The sequence below is a fragment of the Danio rerio genome, chromosome 6 (genome assembly GCF_052040795.2).
Source record: "Danio rerio strain M-AB ecotype USA chromosome 6, GRCz13ab, whole genome shotgun sequence".
Classification (NCBI taxonomy): Eukaryota; Metazoa; Chordata; class Actinopteri; order Cypriniformes; family Danionidae; genus Danio; species Danio rerio.
This window is the reverse complement of record NC_141026.1, coordinates 20,059,390-20,081,209: the sequence shown is the minus strand read 5'-3', so window position 1 is coordinate 20,081,209 and position 21,820 is coordinate 20,059,390. Positions and strand designations below refer to the sequence as shown.

The 21,820-nt window shown below is 40.5% G+C and overlaps 1 protein-coding gene and 1 long non-coding RNA gene across 4 annotated transcripts in view; one reads left to right on the top strand and one right to left on the bottom strand.

The window, feature by feature from the left end:
* The window catches only part of LOC147843476 (uncharacterized), a 756,120-nt gene that overhangs the window by 119,492 nt on the left and 614,808 nt on the right, over nt 1-21,820 (bottom strand). The window lies entirely within an intron of this gene.
* Nucleotides 1-21,820, top strand: part of si:dkey-43k4.5 — a 37,625-nt gene that overhangs the window by 2,023 nt on the left and 13,782 nt on the right. For 2 of the 3 annotated variants that reach the window (XM_087257007.1, XM_087257005.1), the window contains exon 2: nt 17,153-18,132. In XM_087257007.1, the coding sequence (XP_087113133.1) occupies nt 17,167-18,132 (966 nt within the window). In that variant the 5' untranslated portion in view covers nt 17,153-17,166. Of the gene's footprint in view, nt 1-17,152; nt 18,158-21,820 lie in introns of all 3 variants that reach the window. The other variant, XM_087257006.1, reaches the window with a different exon arrangement.

Genomic DNA, 21,820 nt, shown 5'->3' with positions numbered 1-21,820 from the left:
AATTTTTCCATTTTTTAGTACTTCTATTAATTATTACTTTGCTGGGATATTTCCAGGCAAATACTGATCTTTGAAATTGACATAAAAAATATCATGCAGTGGTCTATTTGATTAAATATTCTATTTAGATTATAATTTTATTTAAACCAATATTACTGTCATCGATCTTAATACTTAAATTAAAACTTATTTTATTTATATTATTTATAAATGACTGTCATTACTGGCCACAAGAAGCATCTAGTTTTGTCATACATACGCATGCTAGACATGATTTAAAGTTGTAAAGAGTTTACAGCTGAGGGAAAAGTGCCTTTCTAAACAAATGCAATGGTATACTGGTGCGTAATGCATCTTTGTGTTTAATGCTGCCATTTCAAATAATCTAACATACAAAGTTCATCATTTTAATTAATAATGACTGGTCAAAAATATAGAAGATTCAGTGGCACAGTAGGTAGTGCTGTCGCCTCACAGCAAGAAGGTCGCTGAGTCGCTGGTTGGAACCTCAGCTCAGTTGGCGTTTCTGTGTGGAGTTTGCATGTTCTCCCTGCATTCGCGTGAGTTTCCTCCAGGTGCTCTGTTTCCCCCACAGTCCAAAGACATGCGGCACAGGTGAATTGGGTAAGCTACATTGTTCTTAGTGGATGAGTGTGTGTGTGGATGTGTGTGTGAATGTTTCCCAGAGATTGCAGCTGGAAGGGCATCCGTTGCGTAAAAACGTGCTGGATAAGTTGGCGGTTCATTCCGCTGTGGCGACCCCGGATTAATAAAGGGACTAAGCCGACAAGAAAATGAATGAATGAATGGTCAAAAATATCATTAAAAATGTATTGGCACTGTTATATCCGACTAACTACTGCATATAGCCCATAAGCTCTTTCACATTTTTTTTTACATTATGGGAGTTAAATTTACAACCAGATGCATTTAGACCAGTTCAGTTTTGGAGGCCATTTACACCTGCCCATATCATGATTAGAAATTAGCTGCATCCGAGAGGCACACTATCCTGCAGAGTTTATTTACAATCCTGATAAAAAACACCTGCCTTCTGATTTCCAGTGATCTTGAAGACATTGGCTGCATGTAAAATTGCCTACTACTCGAATAGGTATTACATTTGAATTTGAATTTACTACATGACCATTAGAAAAGTATAAAGTATGTTCTATGTAGTATGAATGTGAATAGTATGAATGGAACTCAAAAGTACTACAAATGATCTACCCATGTCAGTTGCGTCGATTGACTCCCATTTATGTATCTCTCATGTGGCATCATGGGATTATATAGTGTCCATAAAACAGGACAAGAACATGCAGCCAATGAGAGAACTCATTAACCACATGTTCATGACAACACTGAAGTACACAACAAAAGCACGTGAACACAATGTAAACACAGAGCCGTGTACTTTGACAACAGACGCAAGACACGAGCACACGATAGATAAACACCTTACCATGCGCTCACACATATGCAACGCGCATGTTTCATCTCAGCGTCAACCAAAACCAAAACCAACTAGACGAAGACGCTGAGAATGAAACAGCGCGATGCCGACAGAAAAAAACACAAACACGAGTACAAGAGCGCACGTGTCCGAGGCACGCAGAGCCCGCGCGGCTGCATCAAGCGGGAGCACGCACAGTTTGCGTACACCCACGGCAGCATGCGCACACACAGAGGCACACACAATGACAGAAACAGGACAAGACAGGGCTAGTGTCTGGACTCTGCCACCAAAACAAGAAATCACAAGACCACAGTGGCAGAACCCTGACAGATAATTATTGAATATTTTTCAACAATCCATTTAGGAATATTTGGATCGTCTATTTAACCACTTTGTTTTAATGTACCAACATTACTAAGGCAAATAGTTTTAATAGTCAAAACCAAAAATATTGAAACAAAATATCTGGGGTCCATTCTTCATATGTGGATTACTCAATTAGCTGGATTTGGTTATTGATGATTTGAGATAATCCAGGATCATTTGGTTCTTCAAAACTCATCTGACAGTTGTTGTCATAGCAACAGGTCAGGTAGCTTAAACCTGCTTGGGAGCAGGCTTATTTCAAATAAACCGGATTAGATCGGGTCTTTTCAAGCAAAGGTTATTCTGAAAGTATGTACCGAATGCTGATATTTTCTTCTGTAGTAGTAGTATATACATACAGTTAAAGTTAGAATTATTAGCCCCCCTGTTTATTTTTGTCCTCAATTTATTTTTAACGGAGAGATTTGTTCAACACATTTCTAAGCATAATAGTTTTAATAACTCATTTATAATAACTGATTTATTTGATCTTTGTTATGATGATAGTTAATAATATTTTACTTGATATTTTATCAAGACACTTCTACACAGCTTAAATAGACATTTAAAGGCTTAACTAGGTTAATTAGGTTAACTAGGCAGGTTAGGGCAATTAGGCAAGGTATTGTATAACAATGGTTTGTTCTTTAGACTATCGAGAAAATATACAGCTTAAAGGGGCTAATAATTTTGTCCTTAAAATGGTGTTTGAAAATTAAGAACTGCTTTTATTCTAGCCAAAATTAAACAAATAAGACTTTCTCCAGAGGAAAAAAAAAATTATCAGACATACTGTGAAAATGTTCTTGCTGTGTTAAACATCATTTGGGAAAAAAAAAAAAAATTCAAAGAATGGCTAATAATCTGATTTCAACTGTATATGACTTCCCCTGGTCCCAGCAGCTCTGGAAGAAATCTGTAGAGCTCGCATTTTCAGTAAATTGGATCTGAGGATTGTTTATAACTTGGTCCGTATCCGGGCAGGGGACGATTGGAAGAGGGCTTTCATCACTCCGGCCAGCCACTATGAACACCAGGTGATGCCCTATGGTCATTCCAAGAGGCTATATTCTCGTCAGCCCAGATGGCCCCTGTTCTTCACCAGATTTCACTACTCCATTACATATCGACCTGATACCAAGAATGGCAAGGCTGATGCCCTCTCCCATCTGTACACTCTATACAGCCCCTCCAAACCTGAACACATCATCCCTCCAGCCCTCATTGTCAGTCCCATAGGATGCACATTGGAGGAGGAAATACATGCCACCCTCAATAAGGCTGCTCTGATAGGTTGCCCAGAAGGTAAAACCTATGTATCGTCATCACCTCTGGGCATGACACACCAACTACCGGGCTCTGGACATCCAGGCAACAGGAGGACCCTCTCTCTTCTCCAAGCCTGTTACTGGTGGCCCAGCATGATAGAGGATGTCAATAGGTATGTCCGAGGTTGCTCAGTCTGTGCCATGTCTAACACCCCGCGTCATCTGCCTTTAGGGAAACTACTGCCACTTCCAGTCCCACGGAGACCCTGATCCTATGTCAGAATGGACATTGTTACACATCTACCCAATTCTGAAGATAATACCTGTATCCTGGTTGTAGTAGATAATTTTTCCAAAGCCTGCAGATTAATTCCTATCCAAGGTTTACCCACTGCTTTCAAAACTGCTGAAATGTTATTCCTTCAGATCTTCAGAAACTTTGGCATCCCAGAGGAAATTGTGTCAGACTGGGGTCCCCAATTTACATCTCGTATCTGCAAAGCCTTCTTTTAATTATTGGGTTCTACAGTTTGCCTCTCCTCAGGTTATCACCCCCAAACGTATGACCAGACTGAGCAAAAAATCTAGGGACTTGGATGCTACCTTCTGTTATTCAGCCAGGACGATCAGTACAGCTGGAGACAATTCCTCCCCTGGCCGAGTATGCACAAAACTCCCTCTGCCAAGAGTCCAGAGGATTAACACCATTCCAGTGCATGCTCAGTTACCAACCACCTCTGTTCACATGGATGGACGAACCATTGGAGGTTCCAGCTGTAGATCACTGGTTCCGGGTGAGCGAGAGAGTGTGGGACTCAGCTCATGTCCAACTCCAGGGAGCGGTGAGATCGAACAAGTGGTTCGCAGATGCCTGACAATCCCCCACTTCTTGGTACTAAGTAGGAGACCTAGTGTGGCTGTCCACCAGAGATCTGCAACTCTGTCTCCCCTGTTGGAAGCTGAGTTCCTGCTACAAAGATCCTTTCAAGATCCTGAGGCAGATCAACAAAGTCACGTATCAGCTCCAACATTTGCTTAGACATAACTTCTCCAACTTTTGCTTAAACAGGCTTTTCTTTGGGAGAAACGCTTAAGACTTCCTTACCTGCGACTCGTTTGGGTTCTGGCCACATGTGCTTGGTTGTACTCTATATCGATAAAGTGTTTAGACTTTTATAAACACCGTTGTAATACATTGAGCCACCAAAGCATTGTTCTTATGATGTTTTTCTACTGGAGGAAACACGAAACATCCAAATACCAGACAAATATTGCCTGTGTGAGTAAATGCAAGGCTATTTATGAAATCCAGACATAACACAGTATGACAACATTTCAGATGACTCTTCTATTGCTTACAGCTAATCAGTCTTCCAGATTCTAGAGTGCCTTCAAGTTGTAAATAAAAATATAAATGAAAAATGATCTTAAATAAAACAAATACATTTATAGAGATGGTATAAGTATATAATTTCACTCACCTGATTGGTTTGTGAGCACAATAAAGTGCACACAGCATGCCATATCATCTGATAAGAAATAATTCCAAAAAGCAACTGACTGTGTAAAGCCACATAAAATTAAACAAAAATACAATGTATTTGACAAGTTCAGCAGCTAATCAGCTGAGGTGAAGTGGCGGAGTCCAGCAAGACCTAGCTGTAACTCAAGTGACAACGCTCTTAATTATGCAGACTTAATATAACTTAATATAAACGAAATGGATTAGTTATAAAAAATTCACCCCCTCCCAGTTGTCATGAAGGGTAATATTAGCTATATTAACTAAAGTTGTTCTTTGTACCAGGCTGTAAACACTTTTTTTCTGCTGTAAAGTTGGCCATTTAACATTGGGCTCAATAGAAATCTGCTCTATTATGGAGCCAGAACTAGCTGAATTTCAATGAATTGCAGTTTTTTACTTACGTATTTACTTCATGAGGGAGAGTGAGAGGTTGCTGTTTGGTGCCTACTGTGGCGAGCGTCCCGAGGATCATCAGCATCGCCCTGGATACAAATGAGGATCACCTATACCTCCTTGGCCCAGTCAGATTGGAACCAGCTGCTGTTCATCAGCCAAGGGCTAAATAAGCCATTCAAGCCTTTAAAAGGGTGAGAAACCTCTCCATAAGAAAAGAGCTAACACCCTTTTACTCTGACTTCACAAACAGCAGTTGGTGACCAGAAAGGACCAAGAGAAACATCCACTGAAGCCCTTGCAGCCTAAAAGAACACGCCACCCACCAGAGCACTCCTTTCAACTTACCTTCAGAGTACTTACTTTGTTTGGAAAGTAAATCCACCCTCCGGGGCCTTTATTTTAAGCAACCTTGTCCTGTAATTCTTCACCCCGTGACACTGGTGGAAAATGCGGGCAGAAGAGTAAAGAATCACCGACACTCAAACTTCTTCACTTCCAAATAAAATTAATTAATTAATAAAAAATAATTTGTTTAATCAATTTATTTATTTCTCTCTTTCCTCTGCATAGGCGATTGCTCCCCCACCCACCAACCCCCACAATGTATGAACTACTTCAACAGCTCACGGAGGTTAGCATTTGCCAGCAACAAATAGCTAAACACCTCGTATCCCGCCAAGATCAAACTGAGCAGGAGCTCGTGGCACTGCGAACCGCCACTACACAATGTGTTCCGCTGCCAGAACTTTAAGTGCGAGCTGCCCAGCTCAAACCAAAGGTGACCTCCCATGATGATGTTGATTCCTACCTTCTTGGCCCCACTGCTGACGGGTGAAGCACAATGCACATACTTTTCGCTCCCGGCTACCTCTGCTGATTCCTACGTTGAGGTGAAAAGGAAAATCCTGACCCGGTCTGGCTTATTACCAATCTGTGCTGCCCAGTAATTTTTCGATTGGGAGTATAAGCCCCGTTTGCCAGTCCATACCCAAGCTGCTGAACTGGTGCGACTCGTACAGCACTGACTACTGGAGGGGAATCGGACGGCCAGCCAAGTGGCAGAACCCGTTGTTGTGGATTGACTGCTTCGTGCTCTTCCCCGTTCACACTGACGAGTGGTAAAGAGGAATCCAAGTACCACTGTGCAACTTGTCAAGGACATCAAGCTGGCAGAGGCAACCCTACAGCCGGAGGGTGGGAGCGAGCGCCACCATTTCCTTGGAGATTAGTTCAGGAGCGACGCACGCTGAAGGGGCACCCAGCGTCCGGTAAGCAGGCCAGCGGCTCCCTCACCACAGGATGAACTCATGCCAACAGAGGTCTCCACGCCCCCTGCAAGAACCTGGATGGCAGACTGCATTATCCACTTAGACATACCTGCGGTAGCTCTCGAATTCCATGTTCAAGTTAATGGGAAACAGTTTCGGGCCCACCTGGATTCCGGCAGTGCAGTTAGCCTGGTACTGGCAAAGATATAAGCTCCACGGGCAGAATCTAAAGCCTCACTACCCATAACCTGTGCCCAGTGCGAAGAGTGACTATTTTGGCTGGCCTTGATACCTGGCCAATAGAAGTGTGAGTGGTAAAGGACCTTCCAGTGCCTGTGCTACTAGGGAGAGATTGGCCTGGATTGGATCGCCTACTAGCAGCTGTTGCCCAGCCTGTCAGCCCAAGAGGGAGCCATTGTGGACGGAGGCTATCTCGAAGAGATCAGTGGCCCGTCCTTCTGGCCTCAGACAGCGAGAGAGATGGTGAGTCCCCCTCCGAAAACCCTAATCTGTTTTATGATGTGTTCCAACAGGTGACAGGAAGGGGCTCATTTGCCAAGGAACAACGAGGGGATGACAGGCTAAAGCATTGCTGAACCCAGGTCCGGGTCATCGAGGGAAGGGAAATTTAGCCTGGCCCCCACCCTCTCCTGCACATCGTTGTCCAGAATGGCCTGCTCTGTTGGGTCGCTCAGTGAAGGGCAAGGGAAAAAAGGTTGCTAGTCGTGCCACACTCCAAGACTGAGACAGTGCTGGGGCTGGCACATTCGCACCCCATGGCTGGAGCTGCCAACATCTTGAAGCTGCCAACACTATTCAGCGACTCCATGACCGTTTTCACTGGCAAGACCTGGAAGCTGATGTAAAAAATGGTTTTGTCAAGCCTGTCAAGACCCCTCCCCCCAGACCGCTGATTCCTTTGCCTGTCATCGAGATGCCCTTCGAGTGCATCGGGATGGACCTGATTGGGCCACTGCCAAAGTCTGCCGGGGGACATGAACACACTCTGGTGATTGTCTACTATGCCACCCGGTATTCAGAGGCAATCCCACTCAGAAAAGCCACCGCCAAATCCAATTGCACAGGAGCTCTTCCTGCTTTCCAGCCGAGTTGGCATCCCAGTGGAGATTCTGACCAATCAGGGTACCCCCTTCATGTCGCAGGCTAATGGCTAAAGGACAAAAGGCCCAACAATCCCACTACAATTGGGCAGCCCAACCACAGGAATTGCACCCTGGAGACCGAGTCATGGTCCTAGTCCCTAACACTGCCTGTAAGTTTTTGGCTTCCTGGCAGGCACCCTATACAGTGTTAGAGAGAATCGGACCAGTTACTTACCGTGTACAGCAGCCTGAAAAAAGAAGAACTGACCAGCTCTACCACATTAACCACTTGAAAAAGTGGGTTGGGACTGGAGACCAACTTGCTCTTACCACCTCCAATCCTGTGGTTGTGGATATCAACCCCCAACTCTCAGCTGCTCAGAAAAGGGAACTGCAGCATCTGATCGGTCAGTTTTCTGATGTGTTCTCTACTCTTCCCGGGCAGACCACAATGCTTCATCATGACGTCAAGACACATCCAGGAGTCATTGTCAGGCAGCGACCCTACCGGGTCCTTAAGGCTCGTCGGCAGGCTATTGAAGAGGAGGTAAAAAAATGCTGAAGTTAGGGGTGATAGAACCATCATGCAGCCCATTGTCCAGCATATCGTGATGGTCTCAAAACCTGACGCCACCCTCCGCTTTTGCAATGATTTCTGCTGCCTCAACGAAGTATCTGACTTTGACGGCTACCCTAATCCTTCGGTTGGATGAGCTGTTGGATCAATTGGGAGGGGCCCGGTACATCTCGACCTTGGATTTTACAAAAAGCTACTGGCAGGTACCACTCTCTGAAAATGCAAAACCAAAAGCTGCTTTTTCCACCCCTGGTGGCCACTGGCAGTACTGGATCCTTCCCTTCGGCCTGTCCCTCACTTTTCAAAGAATGATGGATATCCTTCTACAGTATCACCAAGCCTATGCCGGAGCCTACTTGTATTATGTGGTTATCCACTCTGAGGCATGGGAGGACCTCCTAGACTGTCTGCAGAGGGTGCTGTTAGAGCTCTGAAAGGCTGGACTTAACGCCAACCCTTGCAAATGCCATCTTGCGCTCTCCAAGGCAAAATACCTGGGGTTCTAAGTCAAGAGGAGAAGATGGTGAAGGCGGTTCGCTCAACTCCAAGGCCCGAGTCTAAGGCCCCGTTTACACTGTCAGGTCTTGATGCCCAATTTCGATTTGTTGCCTATATCTGATTTGTTTGCCTGTCTGTTTACACATTGTTTTAATTGTGACCCAAATCCAATTCATGCGTTTACACTTGACATACAATTTACTATGTCGCGCATGCATAAAGGCGGGTTCTAGCATCTGCGCCACACTAGCCATGATGAAAGAAATTGTCTTGTTTTAGCTCTGCGAAATATGTGAAGTGTAGTATAAGCAGTGAATGGTTTATTCCAGATTTACCCCCACACAGTTTATGTAATGGTATGGCCCTGATTTGTGTGTATAGTTAAAGATGTAGCCTTTGCCTGTGAGTGCACTGGTGTTGGAGAGAATATTCTATGTGTAACCCTATATTTTACTGTCTATGGTATAGCCCGCAGTGCGTGTATTAATAGCGACAAAAAGCAAAAGTTACAACACAAAGTTCACCCAACTTTAAAATGATTTTGAGTCGGAGGTGGGAAAGGGCCGTCATCGCAGCTTGCGCTTATGGTTTATATGTTTTATGATGTCCTTCACCATTCAAAGGAATTAGTGGGTGCGAGAGAGATCTCAGGTCTGGTAGGAGCAAATTGTGGCGACGGACCACCTTCCTCTCTTCTGATGTTGTTTACAGCGTCTGCATATCCACACACTAGGCTTGGGCGGTATCCAAATTTTGATACCGTCAAACCGCATCCTTATTTTACCCCGGTATCCGGTATTACCGTCGTAATAAATAAAAATTATGACGTAAGGCTCAGACAGCGTCACCAAACTGTTGGCTTGTGCCTAAACCATTCAGAAACTGTACCTTATATGCGACCTTAGGCTCGCGGTCACCTGTTTGTGTTGTTTGTATTCTTCTGCACGGGACACTCCTCTCATTCGCACGCAGACACACACACACACACACACACACACACACACACACACACACACACACACACACAGAGAGAGAGAGAGGGGGAGAAAGAGAGAGAGAGAGCGCCAAGCGACGCACAGCACCGCTCTCTCCCTCTCTCTCAATTCAATTCAGTTCAATAATAATAATAATGATTTATTCAGAAATTTCAATAATGATTTACAGCAGCGGGAATGCAGAAAGCTGTAATCGGGCCATAAAAATTAGGCACGATGAAGCCTGAGCCTGACAGGTACATTTTGATTGACAGCTTTATAAAGCCTGAATCCGTTTACAGCTCGACATTATACAAATGTGCTCATGCACACAGCTCTATTGCCTTTTTTCAAAAATGAGTCATTTATATGTTTTAACATCATTTATTCGTAACAAAGGTAGACTATATGCCACTTGGAAGTTGGAACAAAAAAATTAAATCAGTCCTCTGTAAATTAGGTATAGATACCCTTAGCCATTTAATTGGCCAACACACCAATGAAAAGAAGTCTTGCTTAACAAATCGAATTAAAATAAACTGTAAATAATGACGGGTATTTTAGCAATAACGAAATTAAGATAAAGGCTGTGCAAGATTTGTTTCGCCACTTCTCTTCACAATCTGGCATTAAGGTGAAGCTGAATTTTGAAAGATTGCCAAGCCTGTATACTCTCACTACATTATGATTATATGGTTTTATTAATATTCATTTATAATTTAAAAACCCTTTACTCACCAAGATTAGGCTACGTGTTTTTGTGGAGGAACATTATTAAATCCACGTAGGCTTTAGCGCAGTCCTGCGCTCACGGGGTCCAGCAGAACTGAACACCGTTTCACTGCTACTTCTACATGCCGAGATGCAGAGTTCTGATCTGGCTAACTTTGCAAGTTTTGGGTATATTCTTTGTTCATCTTCTACCAGCCAGGAACATCCACTTAATTTTCCATGACAGCAGTTTTACTGTAGCGAGTGGCCTCGTCTTTTTACCTGTCAGATCGCGGTTTGCGCTCTACCGTAATACGCAGTGTATAAGCTACCGCCGAAATAGCCTACCTTGGCGGCTTGAATAACCGCTCCTTCTGAACTAGTGACTGGCTTGACCGCCGTCAAAATTAGCTTTTTTACTACTTTGTCATCATTTGCTTTACCTTTTGCAGGGATTGATTTTAATGCAGGGATTTGGATTTTTTCGGGTCCCTCCAGGTTTGAGCAAAGATCTTCAGCTCTAATGCAGACCTCTAGTCCATATTTACCACGTGACGTCTCCCTTCTGTTCAGTCGAAACTGGAAATACTGCCAAACTGCAGGTCACTTTGGAGCCCGACTCGTCTCTCCCTCACTCTCCCTCTCCCTCTCTCCTCCACACTGTCCCGTGATGACAATCACACATACGTTTTTGTAGGCATTAAATAAAGGATATTTAATATTTTATGACGGTATAACAGTATTGAAACTGACACCATTGCTATTTTTAGATCCCGCGGTATACCATAATACCGTAATACCGCCCAAGCCTACCACACACGCTCTTCCTTCTACATTAATAAACTGCGGAGAAGCACCACATTGTCACAAGTTTAATGATGTACAGAATGGAATTCCTCAATAAATCCGATCTGCCTGTTTACATGACAGTCGCATTGTCACATATCCAATCTATATCTGATTTATTTCCACCTATGAAGGAGGCCTGAAACAGATCTCTGAATATCCGAATGTATACGTTTTTTTTTTTGTTTACACGGTCATAGAACATATCCGATCTGTGTCACATATGAGCAAAAAATCGGAATTGGGTCACATTTAACTGGCAGTGTAAACGGAGCCCAAGTCCCTGGTACAAGCTTTTTTAGGGTTGGCGGGGTACTATTGCTGCTTCATTCCTTGGTCAACTGGACGCCAGCATCAAAGGAGGCATTCCAGAAGATAAAAACAGCCTTCACTTCGGAACCTGTGCTTCGAGTAATTTAGCTGCCTCTTTCTGCTGCAGAAGGATGCCTCTGATACAGGACTTGGAGCTGTCCTGTCACAAATCCAGGAAGATGAAGAGCATCCGATCTTATACATTAGCAGAAAGCCCACCCTCTGGGGCCTTTATTTTGAGCCACCTTGTCATGTGATTCTTCACCCGTGACACTATGGACCTTCAGTGCTTAGCCCCTAATAAGCTCTGAAGAGAATATAACAGAATTTAAAGAGGCTTCAAAAGAATCAATTCAGTTTGAACTAGACAAACAAATCATCCAGCTTATTTGAACAGACAGTGTTGTTGACTCCAAAAAGAATACTGTTATTTGAAATAAAGTAAAAATACTTTAATACTTAAGCAGGGCAACAAGATCTAGTTATAAGGAAGTAGATTCATAAATATGCACAGGCTACTTTGCGTTAAATACAAATGAGACTTTATTAGAGACTACAAATTGAAACACACAAACACGCATTCATACCTGTTTAGAAAATGAATAAAAGCAAAGGAAGACTTTAGGAAGGAGATGATGTAATCATCAATTCAGTATTCACTGTTTCTTAGACAGGGTTATCTCATTTAACATAATTAGCAGATCATACAGCAGTTCATTAATGAAGTGTTTTTGCGTTCCTCTGTGCATATATATTTTATATTTTCATGCATATCACAAACAAAAACTTGCTTTTTTAAACAAGGTGCCACTGTAAGATCAAAAGGTTATTACGCCATTATGTACGTCATCAACAATTTTTGCTGCACTCTGCCAGAGATGCTGCAACAAAATAATAAATAAAAACAGAGCAGGGCTACGAGAAAAGGCTGCTGTAAAAAAAAAAAGAAAGTGGGGTGCTATAAGTACAGTGTATTTTGTAGTGTTCAGTCATCCTAGAACAGCAATTGCATTTTAACCCAGTGACATGACAAGACCGGCCTACACAGCCAAAAAACACAGACTGGCCCACCAAGAATCCTGATTATGGTTTGATTAAAAAAAAAGAACACTTTAGCTCAGCGCGGAGTGAACTAGGCCTCTCGCTGTCTCTCGCACACTGATACAGAGTTCAGCGCCTCAAAGACAGGGATGATGCGAAAGAATCACTACAGAATCCTACTTTTGTCCCGTTTTGAAGTGAGAACTGTAAAGTCCCTGGTGCTGGTGTTTTGTGGCTGGCGCTGAGCCAGAGAAAGACAGCGGGGTAAAGTTGGTTTTGTTTTCGATATTCCTGACACATTCAGTGATAGACGGCATTAACTCAAAAACCTCTTACCCTAAAAATATCTAAACTGTTTCCTACAAAAAGACAAAGCAGGTTATGTTTCACAGCTGTCTTTTTCTTTTTAAGCAGTCCCTTTTTTCAGTTTAAGCAGTCGGAATATGCGTTTAGCCGGGAGAGCTCGAGCTGAGCTGAGCTCTCAGTAAGGGTCCGTCCTAAAAGTACTTCTTTTTTATGTGTTTTTTTTCTTTTCGAAAACAAAACCAACTTAACTCCGCTGAAAGACATGTCATATTATCACAATTATGCAGCGTTTTAACCACCTAATACCTAATTTATGTTTTAGATATGTAAATACACACAAGTACTAGTAAAACAAGACATTAAGAGTTTGTAAAACACACAAGGAAGTCTAACAATCCATTCAAATATTATTTGCTGATGTGTTTTATTTATATCAGATACACATTACACATAGTGTAAGTAATTATAAAGTTGAATCTACGCTTCTCTAAGTTCACCAGCCTCATTACTTGCATGTATTTTGAGAGTAACTTATGAATGTCCCTGCTGAATCCGGAGTGTTCTGCTTTTCTTGAATAAGGCAGCGGCCACAAGTAAACATGGCAATGTCCTTCTCACGTTATTGATCACGATCACTTACATGTTTATGTGAATTAGAATATCTGGTAGTTAATGACATGATGATCAAGCGTGTGAATATTTTGAATTAAAACAGAAAAAACTAAATAAAAGGAATACATCTGCCATACAGCGCTATTGTGGATGCTGTGTGTCACGTGACAAACATGATGCGTTGCCATGGAAACTTTAAGGGGTAATGTTCTAAAAAAACTTACTCCCGGGCTAGAGAGAATCTTTTAAACTCAGCAGTGAAAGAGTTAATAACAGCAGTAAAGCAGCGTGGTAGAGATACTTTGCATTGCAAGACTAAAGACACATTTTTATTCACTGGCCTTTTTTGGATCGTTAATTTTTCCATCTGTTGTCATGTATAGCTTATTAATTTTGTCTCGTTCCCAGTTCAAATATCTAAAAAATCTTACATCAAGACCAGAAAAGAAAAATGGCATGAGAAAATGAAGTGATGCTGAAAACTTTTGTTTGGGATTATATATTATTAAGATATTTTTTCTTACCCCATTGGCAATAATTTAGCTTGTTTTAAGCAAACAATCACTTCATTTTGAGGCTAAGTGATTTTGTAAGCTATTTCATTAAGTATATATCTTAATTTAAAAACATTAAGATATTTGGATTGAAAACAGGACAAAACTAGTTTTTATTTTATTAATATTATTACTATTATTATAACAGCTCGGGCATGAGTTTTTTTTAATAAAGTGTTGGAAATTAATGCTGTTCTTGTTTTTTTTAAAAATCAGATTAATCGATTAATCGAAAAAAAGAATCGGCAGATTAATCGATTATTAAAATATTCATTAGTTGCAGCCCTACAAGAAATACATGTACGTCACACATGAAGTTGGCGCGGACCAACGCACATTCTCATGTTAATTTCACCATTAGTAAATCCAAACGTGAGCGTGAAACCTGGTGTACACCAAGTTTTTGTGCGTATGCAACATTGATACATGAGGCCCCTGGTTATGTGAATCAGATGTTTCCAATAAGAGAGACATGCAAAATATACAGTACATGAGTGGTTGGGCAAGAGGAATGAGTTTGAGATCCACTGGTTAAAACAATGCTAAGTTAATAGTAAAGCTCCTATTCTCTGCCATTCACCATTGTAAATTATTATTACCTGCTTCAGTCCAACTTCTATATTATCAGTATGATGAAGATGAAACCAGAGGGGACATTTCAGCAAGACAATGATCCAAAACACAGGCAAGGAATCTCTCAAATGCTTTCCAGAGAAAGACAATCAAGCTGTAGAATGTCCTGACTGGAATCCAACATAAAATGCAAATTAAAGAACAGATTTGATAGGTGAGACCCACAGAACCATCAGGATTTTTACACTCTATTAAGGTGTAACTTCATTAATGTCTATATGAAAGGCGTTTTTAAGCTGCCATCACCAAAAAAAGCCCTTCATATAAAGTGTTAAATACATTCAAGTAGTTCAGTACTTGCTCCTTGTGTCATTTATTATGGTGGCCAACATACTGTTATACTACATAAACTTAATGTTCTTCTTCTTCTGAGACTAATTTCTGTATGCAACTTCTCCTAGACTGTTCATTCTACAAACACATAACTTACTACAAACCTCCAAATTGGTCAGACTCGGCTTGCTATATCTTTTAACTGCTCTGACTTTCGGTTTTCCGAAATCTGACCCGGAAAATTCTGAAAAGTCCAATTGACTTAACACTGAACCAAACTTTGTGACCACATAACTGTCATACATAACTGCCAGACTGTCATAGAGACTTAAGGTTAGGCTCATTAAACTCAGACTATCAAATTGCTAATAACTAATGGCCTTTTAACTTACTAGCCACATCCTAGCAACCAATTGCAAAACTCAGAACACCTTAGCAACCACCTAGCAACACCTTAGTAACCACCTAGAACACCCTAGCAATCACCTAGCAACGCCTTTACAACCACCAAGAACACCCTAGCAACCGCCTAGCAACCACTCAGAACACCTTAGTAAACCTCTTAGCAACACCTTAGTAACCACTCAAAACCACTCATAGCGACCACTCAAAACACAGTTTGTTTACAAACTTAACTTTTCTAGTTTGTTATAACAAATTTTTTCAAATTTTTTTGTTTTATTTTTATTTTTGTATTGTTTGGGTTTTTAACAAAATCTGGTTCAATTTCATGTCAACAGCTCCTTTATGCCGAGTTCAGACTGCATGATTTTTAAAGTAGTCGTGTCACAGATGTTTTTACACTGCATGACAATCTGGGCTAGCGTTTTGTCAAGTTTGTCAAACGTTTTGTTTTACAATAGGATAAATCGCCAACAACTTCGTCCATACTACATCTCGCAGCCAAAAACAATGGTATATCTTTTGTTATTAACAAAATAACGGGAAAAAGCCTTTAATGGAGTAGAAAATGTACATATTTGCTCACCTGGTTTTGAAGGAAATTAGCAATTTCTCCTCAACTTTCTTTTTTAACTTTCTGTATGAAACGTCAGACAGACACGGGTGCTCCTGTCAAACCCCAACTAGGTTTTTCCTTCATTTCTTGGGTCCAAATAAACAGAAAATGAGCGATTTTAACTTCTCCCTTAACCTCCCGCTGGCCTGCAGGTACACACAAACAAATGGATGCTGTTCTCTCATTGGCTGTAGGTGAGCGCCAATGTTAATTTTCAGTCAAAACTCAATTCACACGGCATATTTGAATTGCCGACAGCTCCAGATGCTTAGCACGCCAAATATTTCATATCTCATCGCCGATTCTCTCAGATCGCATTTTTGATAGTTCATACTGTGTGCTTGTCACTCACGTGCACGAGCACCAATTTGCCTGTGTTTTCAAGCAATTGTCGATGATTTCTCAGAACCTGTTGCTGAGTCAAAATCGGGGCTAAAATCATGCAGTCTGAACTATTCTCAGGAAAAAAAAATATTGTTCAATACCTATTTTCCCTGCTTTACATTTGGCCACATAAATGTGTCTCTGCTAAATGGGTAAGATTCTAAAAAGTTTTAGGTTAATTTGTGTATAACAAAACAAACATTCCTAATTGTTATGTATGTAAACAGCCAAGAAAATTCCTCACATATTATACCACTACTACCAGCTTGATTCATTAAAACAAGACAAGATGAATCAATGGTGACCATACCATCTGAAAGCTACAGATTTTATTTTTTTATTTTGGTGTGCCCATGTGAATTATGGCTTCAGTTTCCTGTTTTTTGGCTAAAACAAGTGGCACCCAGTTTTGTCTTCTGCTGCTTTAGCTCACCTGCTTCAATCATAAACATGTTGCACCGTACCTTCAGCTATGTTACTCAGCTTTCTGTGTTGAATTTTATTTTGTTTATATGTATGTATGTACGTATGTATGTATGTGTGAAAAATATATACACTGCAAAAAATGCTTTTCTTACTTCTGCCAATAAATCTGCCAATTGGGTAAGCAAAATAATCTTATCACAAACTGAAAAAACAAGATTATTTTGCTCACCCCATTGGCAGATTATTTTGCTTGATTTAAGAAAAAACTCACTTCATTTTGGCATATTATTTCTTATAACAAGACATTATGTTTTGCTTGTCTATAAAATGCTTCTTGATTTAAGAATTTGTAGATATTTGGACTAGAAACAAGACAAAAAATCTAAGAAAAGCATTTTTTGCAGTGTATGAATGGTATTGTACACTGAATGAAATAACATGAACACGCACAGTTCTACAGCAGTTGGGCTTAACCATGATCATTGATTCAAGAAGTAAAGAAAGATTTACAATTAAATAATTCCAATAATTACTTTGAACATCACAAAAAAAGCCCTGTAAATTAACCAGCCATACTAAAACAGTCTTTTATTTCATTACAGCATGTAGGTAAACCATGGTGAAGGAAAAAAACGCTTGGTGGATTTTGGATCCTAAAGACCATCTGTTACACATCAATGTGGGTGGCTTGAGAAACACTCTATGCTCAAGCATTCTGAAGAAGTTTCCGGACACACGTCTAGGGCAACTTCTGTCTTGTGACTCTGAGGATGACATTCTACAGCTCTGTGATGACTTTGATGTTCAACGGAAAGAGTTTTACTTTGACCGTAACCCTGGCCTTTTCCCTTATGTCCTGCACTTTTACCAGACTGGTAAGCTGCACATTATGGAAGAGCTATGCATTTTTTCCTTCTCTCAGGAAATTGAATACTGGGGCATAAGTGATTTTTTTCTAGACAGCTGCTGTAGTTACCGTTATCTTGATCGCAAACTGGAGAGACATCACAAAAGCTGGGATGAAGAAAGTGATGTTAGCAGTGTAGATACATCGGTTGATGAAATTTCTGATCTGAACAAAGACATCGAGCACTTCCATGAAATGCGTTTTGGAAACATTCGGAAGTGTCTGTGGCTAACACTGGAAAATCCCGGATATTCAATCCCAAGCAAACTTTTCAGCTTGCTTTCCATTTGTGTGGTGTTGATATCAATTGCTACCATGTGCATTAATAGCATTCCAGAATACCAGAAATTCGATGAAAATGGTAATCTAATTGAAGACCCAACTATGCATGTTTTAGAAGTGTTCTGCATCTGCTGGTTTACCTTTGAAGTAGTAACACGTATGCTTCTTGCTCCAAACCATCGTAAATTCTTCCTGCTACCACTTAATGTGATTGATATAATCTCAGTCATGCCAATTTACATCACAATCTTTTTTGATATGCTCATTGGAAGCGAGTCTGAGCTGGGCAACTTGGGAAAACTGGTCCAGGTGTTGCGGCTAATGAGAATCTTCAGGGTGCTGAAGTTGGCCAGGCATTCAACAGGTTTAAGGTCTCTGGGTGCTACATTACGGGTGAGATTACACTGGCATTTTACAGGTACACAAGCTATATTGCAGTGGTTTTCAATAATAGACCTCTAGGGAGACCCAGGGTATCATCTTATCTAAAGAAATACCTATGCTTCTCAATTTGCAAACTACCCTTATTTTTAGATTAGAAGTAATGTGATCTGTATAGTTAGTTTATCTGATAAATTATCTGTATGTTCTATTAATTGTGGCACAGGGGTTCTCACTCTGACTCTTGAAAGTAAAATGTACATTTGTGAGACTTCTGTATCATTAGCTGATATAGAGAAATAATGTGAGGAATTTCAAGGTTAAGTATACAGTATCACCAGTACCCCTGCTGGAATGAAACTGCAATGCTGTGTGTCATCTGACACATTTCAAGGATATTTCTAGATAGCAAATCATTTTGAACAGGAAGAAAACAGGCCAATGAAAAGCTATGAGCATTTCTCACAGCTGATGGCACTTACAATCAGTATAAACTCAGCAGACTTTTGCTTCAGAAGCCTCACGGTACCGAAGAGACGACATCTGCAAAGCTGAATCCAGAGAGATTAAGCTTTATGTATCCAGTGTGGATAATGAGGCAGGCAGCAGCAGTTGAGCTGGGTGATTTTCCTGTCCCTGGACGTTTCATTGGTTCATCGTTTCATTCAACCTTCCAGGGTGCAATGGCAGTAGGGCTGGACAGTGGCAGATTGAGGCCCTGTTTACACTAATGTGTTTTAGTTTTAAAACGAATTAGTTTTGCTACGGTTATGCCATCCGTCCACACTACGCCGGAGTTTTTGAGCACCGAAAACAGAGCGTTTTGGAAAAAAAAGAGGCCATTTTCATCCAAAAACGCTGCTGCTTCGTCTCAGTGTAGACGGGGGGAAAACTGAGACATCTGAAATTGGAGGGGGGACTGCTGACATTCGCCTCTCTGATTGGGGCTTTTCCTCAATATTAAGTAGCTAAAAAGAGAGCCTTTGCTTTAGCTGTAAAAATTGAGCTTTGATCAGGAATGCGAATGCCGTAGTGTGATTGACCCATTACTACTGCTGCTGAAACATGACTGTCCTTTTTTGATCCATCTGTGCATATTGGTTTATTAGTAGGATAAAAATGTCTTATGTCAGCAAATGCTTGTTGATATGTATGTCGAAAAGTATCAGCCTTCTGCTCAGATCCAGATTTATATGCAACTTATTTAACCTCCATGGTGGGACTGGACAAATGAGTCTGGTTGATGGAATCAAGATTTAGATTCAGTTTTTTATGTGTGTTCTGATCCGTACACCGCATGGTCGAATATAGCTGGGTCTTGCCTCATATAAATCCAGATATTGAGGTTGGAAGATTAGTTTAAAAACTGGGTTGTGTTGATTTGTCTTTATTTTCAATGCATTCTGGAGAGACAATTCCAATCATCTAATATGAAGGGGTGGTTCATTAGCTTTAGTGTAAAGGCTTCGAGAAGGTGAAGTTCTAAAAGCTCCAAAAGCTAGTCTAAGCCCTTGGTGATGTACAGGATCCAGCGTTTGTAAATAAGATTTTCTAGCAGAGCTGTAAACTATACTCCCATAGTCCAGTCGTGAGCGCACCAAGAGTCTATACAGCCTCATTAAAACAGTAGAATCTGCTCCCCATTTTGTTTTTGCAAGAACTTTATTTGGTTCCAAGTTCTTCAAGCATTTGTTTTTTTAAGCTTTTATATGTGGTATGAAGGTCATTTTACTATCGAAATGGAGTCCAAGGAATTTCATTTCTTTTACAATCTTGATGGGCTCTTCATCCAAAAAGAGTTCTGGATCATGATGTAGAGATCTTAAAAGACAGATGCATACATATAATTTTGGTTTTAGAAAATTTGAAAGCATTTTCTGTAGACCAATTACTCACTTTGTTGATGCAAAACTATTGCTGTCTTTCAATTTTGATCATGTTTTTCCCTCAGTAGCATATAAAAATGTCATCCTCATAAAGACTGCACATCATGTTTCTTCCAATGACGTCTGTGACGCTATTTTGGTCATGAAAAGAGTCACTGAAAGGATGCTGCATTGAGGAACTCCTTACTGTTGTACTTGAGAGTCTGACATAGTGGTTTTCTACTTGAATTCGGAAAGTTCTTTTTGACAAAAATTTTGAAATGAAGATGAGTAAATTTCCTCTGAATCCCATTTTATACTGATCTTTAAGAATGTCATATTTCCAGGTAGTGTCATATGCTTTTTCTAGGTCAAAGAATACAGCTACAACATGCTCCTTTTTGATGAATTAATTTCATATGTAAGACTCCAGATTGATGAGATGATCTACTGTACTCCTTTCTCTTCTGAAACCACATTGGAAATCACTTATCTGATGATTAGACTCAAGCTTCCAGACAAGTCGGTTATTTACCATCCTCTCCATAGTTTTACATATACAGCTTGTTAAAGCTATAGGCCTGTGATTGTTGGGATCTTTATGTTCTTTTCCAGGTTTTGGTAAAGGAATAATGGTGGCTTCTTGCCATGATGGTGGTATATTTCCTGATTTTCAAATTTCATTGAAATTTTCCTGGAGGAGGGAATGACTCAATTGGGGAAGATGTTTTAGAAACTGATAATGTACTTTATCTGGTCCAACTGCTGTGTCGTGGCAGCACTTTAGAGAGTTTAAAAGTTCCTCCATAGAAAAAGGTTGATTGTAGATCTCTGTGTTTTGGGAAATGAAATTTAATTGAATTGTTTCTTGGTGAGATCTGATTTTTTGAAAATTTGGTTGATAGTTTTCTGTAGAGGAATTTCTTGCAAAGGTTTCTTCAAGTATATTAGCAATGTCATATTTACTAGTCAGCAGAGTGCAGTGAATATCAATGTGTTTTACTTGTGGTCTGCCTCTTCCTTTCATTTTACGAATTGCCTCCCATATTTTCTTTGATGGTGTATTTATTGTCAAGCTCGACACGAATTCATTCCAGCTCTGTCTCTTTGCTTCTCTTATATATCTCCGTGCCTGGCCTCTCCAAATTTTATAATCCTTATAAGGTTTTCAGACATTGGATGTTTTTGAAAACATCTTACTGCTTTTTTCCGTGCTTTATTAAGTTCTTTACATTGGTCATCAAACCAAGGATTCCGTCTCTTGCTCTGTTTTGTGGATGTTTTTGGTAACGATTCATCTACAATTTTAATAATTTTTTCTGTGAACCATTTGATTGGATTCTCTTTATCCTGTTGCTTGCCATCAAGTCTCTTATAACAAAGAAATTGAAATGAGTTCCAATTAGCTTTTTTAACCCTCTCAGACCTGAATTATGTTCCAAATTTCAGAAAAATGGGATGTCATGTGATGTCCATTGTAATGGACGCAGGGTCTGAAGGGGTTAAGTTTCCATTTTTGAGGTCTCTGTTGTGTATCTGCTGCTGTTTTGGTTATAATCAAAGGAAAGTGATCACTTCCACAAAGATCATTAGAGACATACCATGAGAAATCAGTAGTTAAAATTGCATCACGTATTGTTAAGTCAATGGCAGAGAAGGATCCATGTTCTGGGTGTAAGTATGTGTATGAACCATCATTTAAAAGACACAGGTCATTTTCATTAATTAGTTTTTCCATCTTCTTTCCCTTCGCCTCAAGTTGTTTTTCTCCCCACAGAGAATTGTGAGCATTAAAATCTCCCATGAGAATGAATGGTGGGGGGATTTGTTCCACC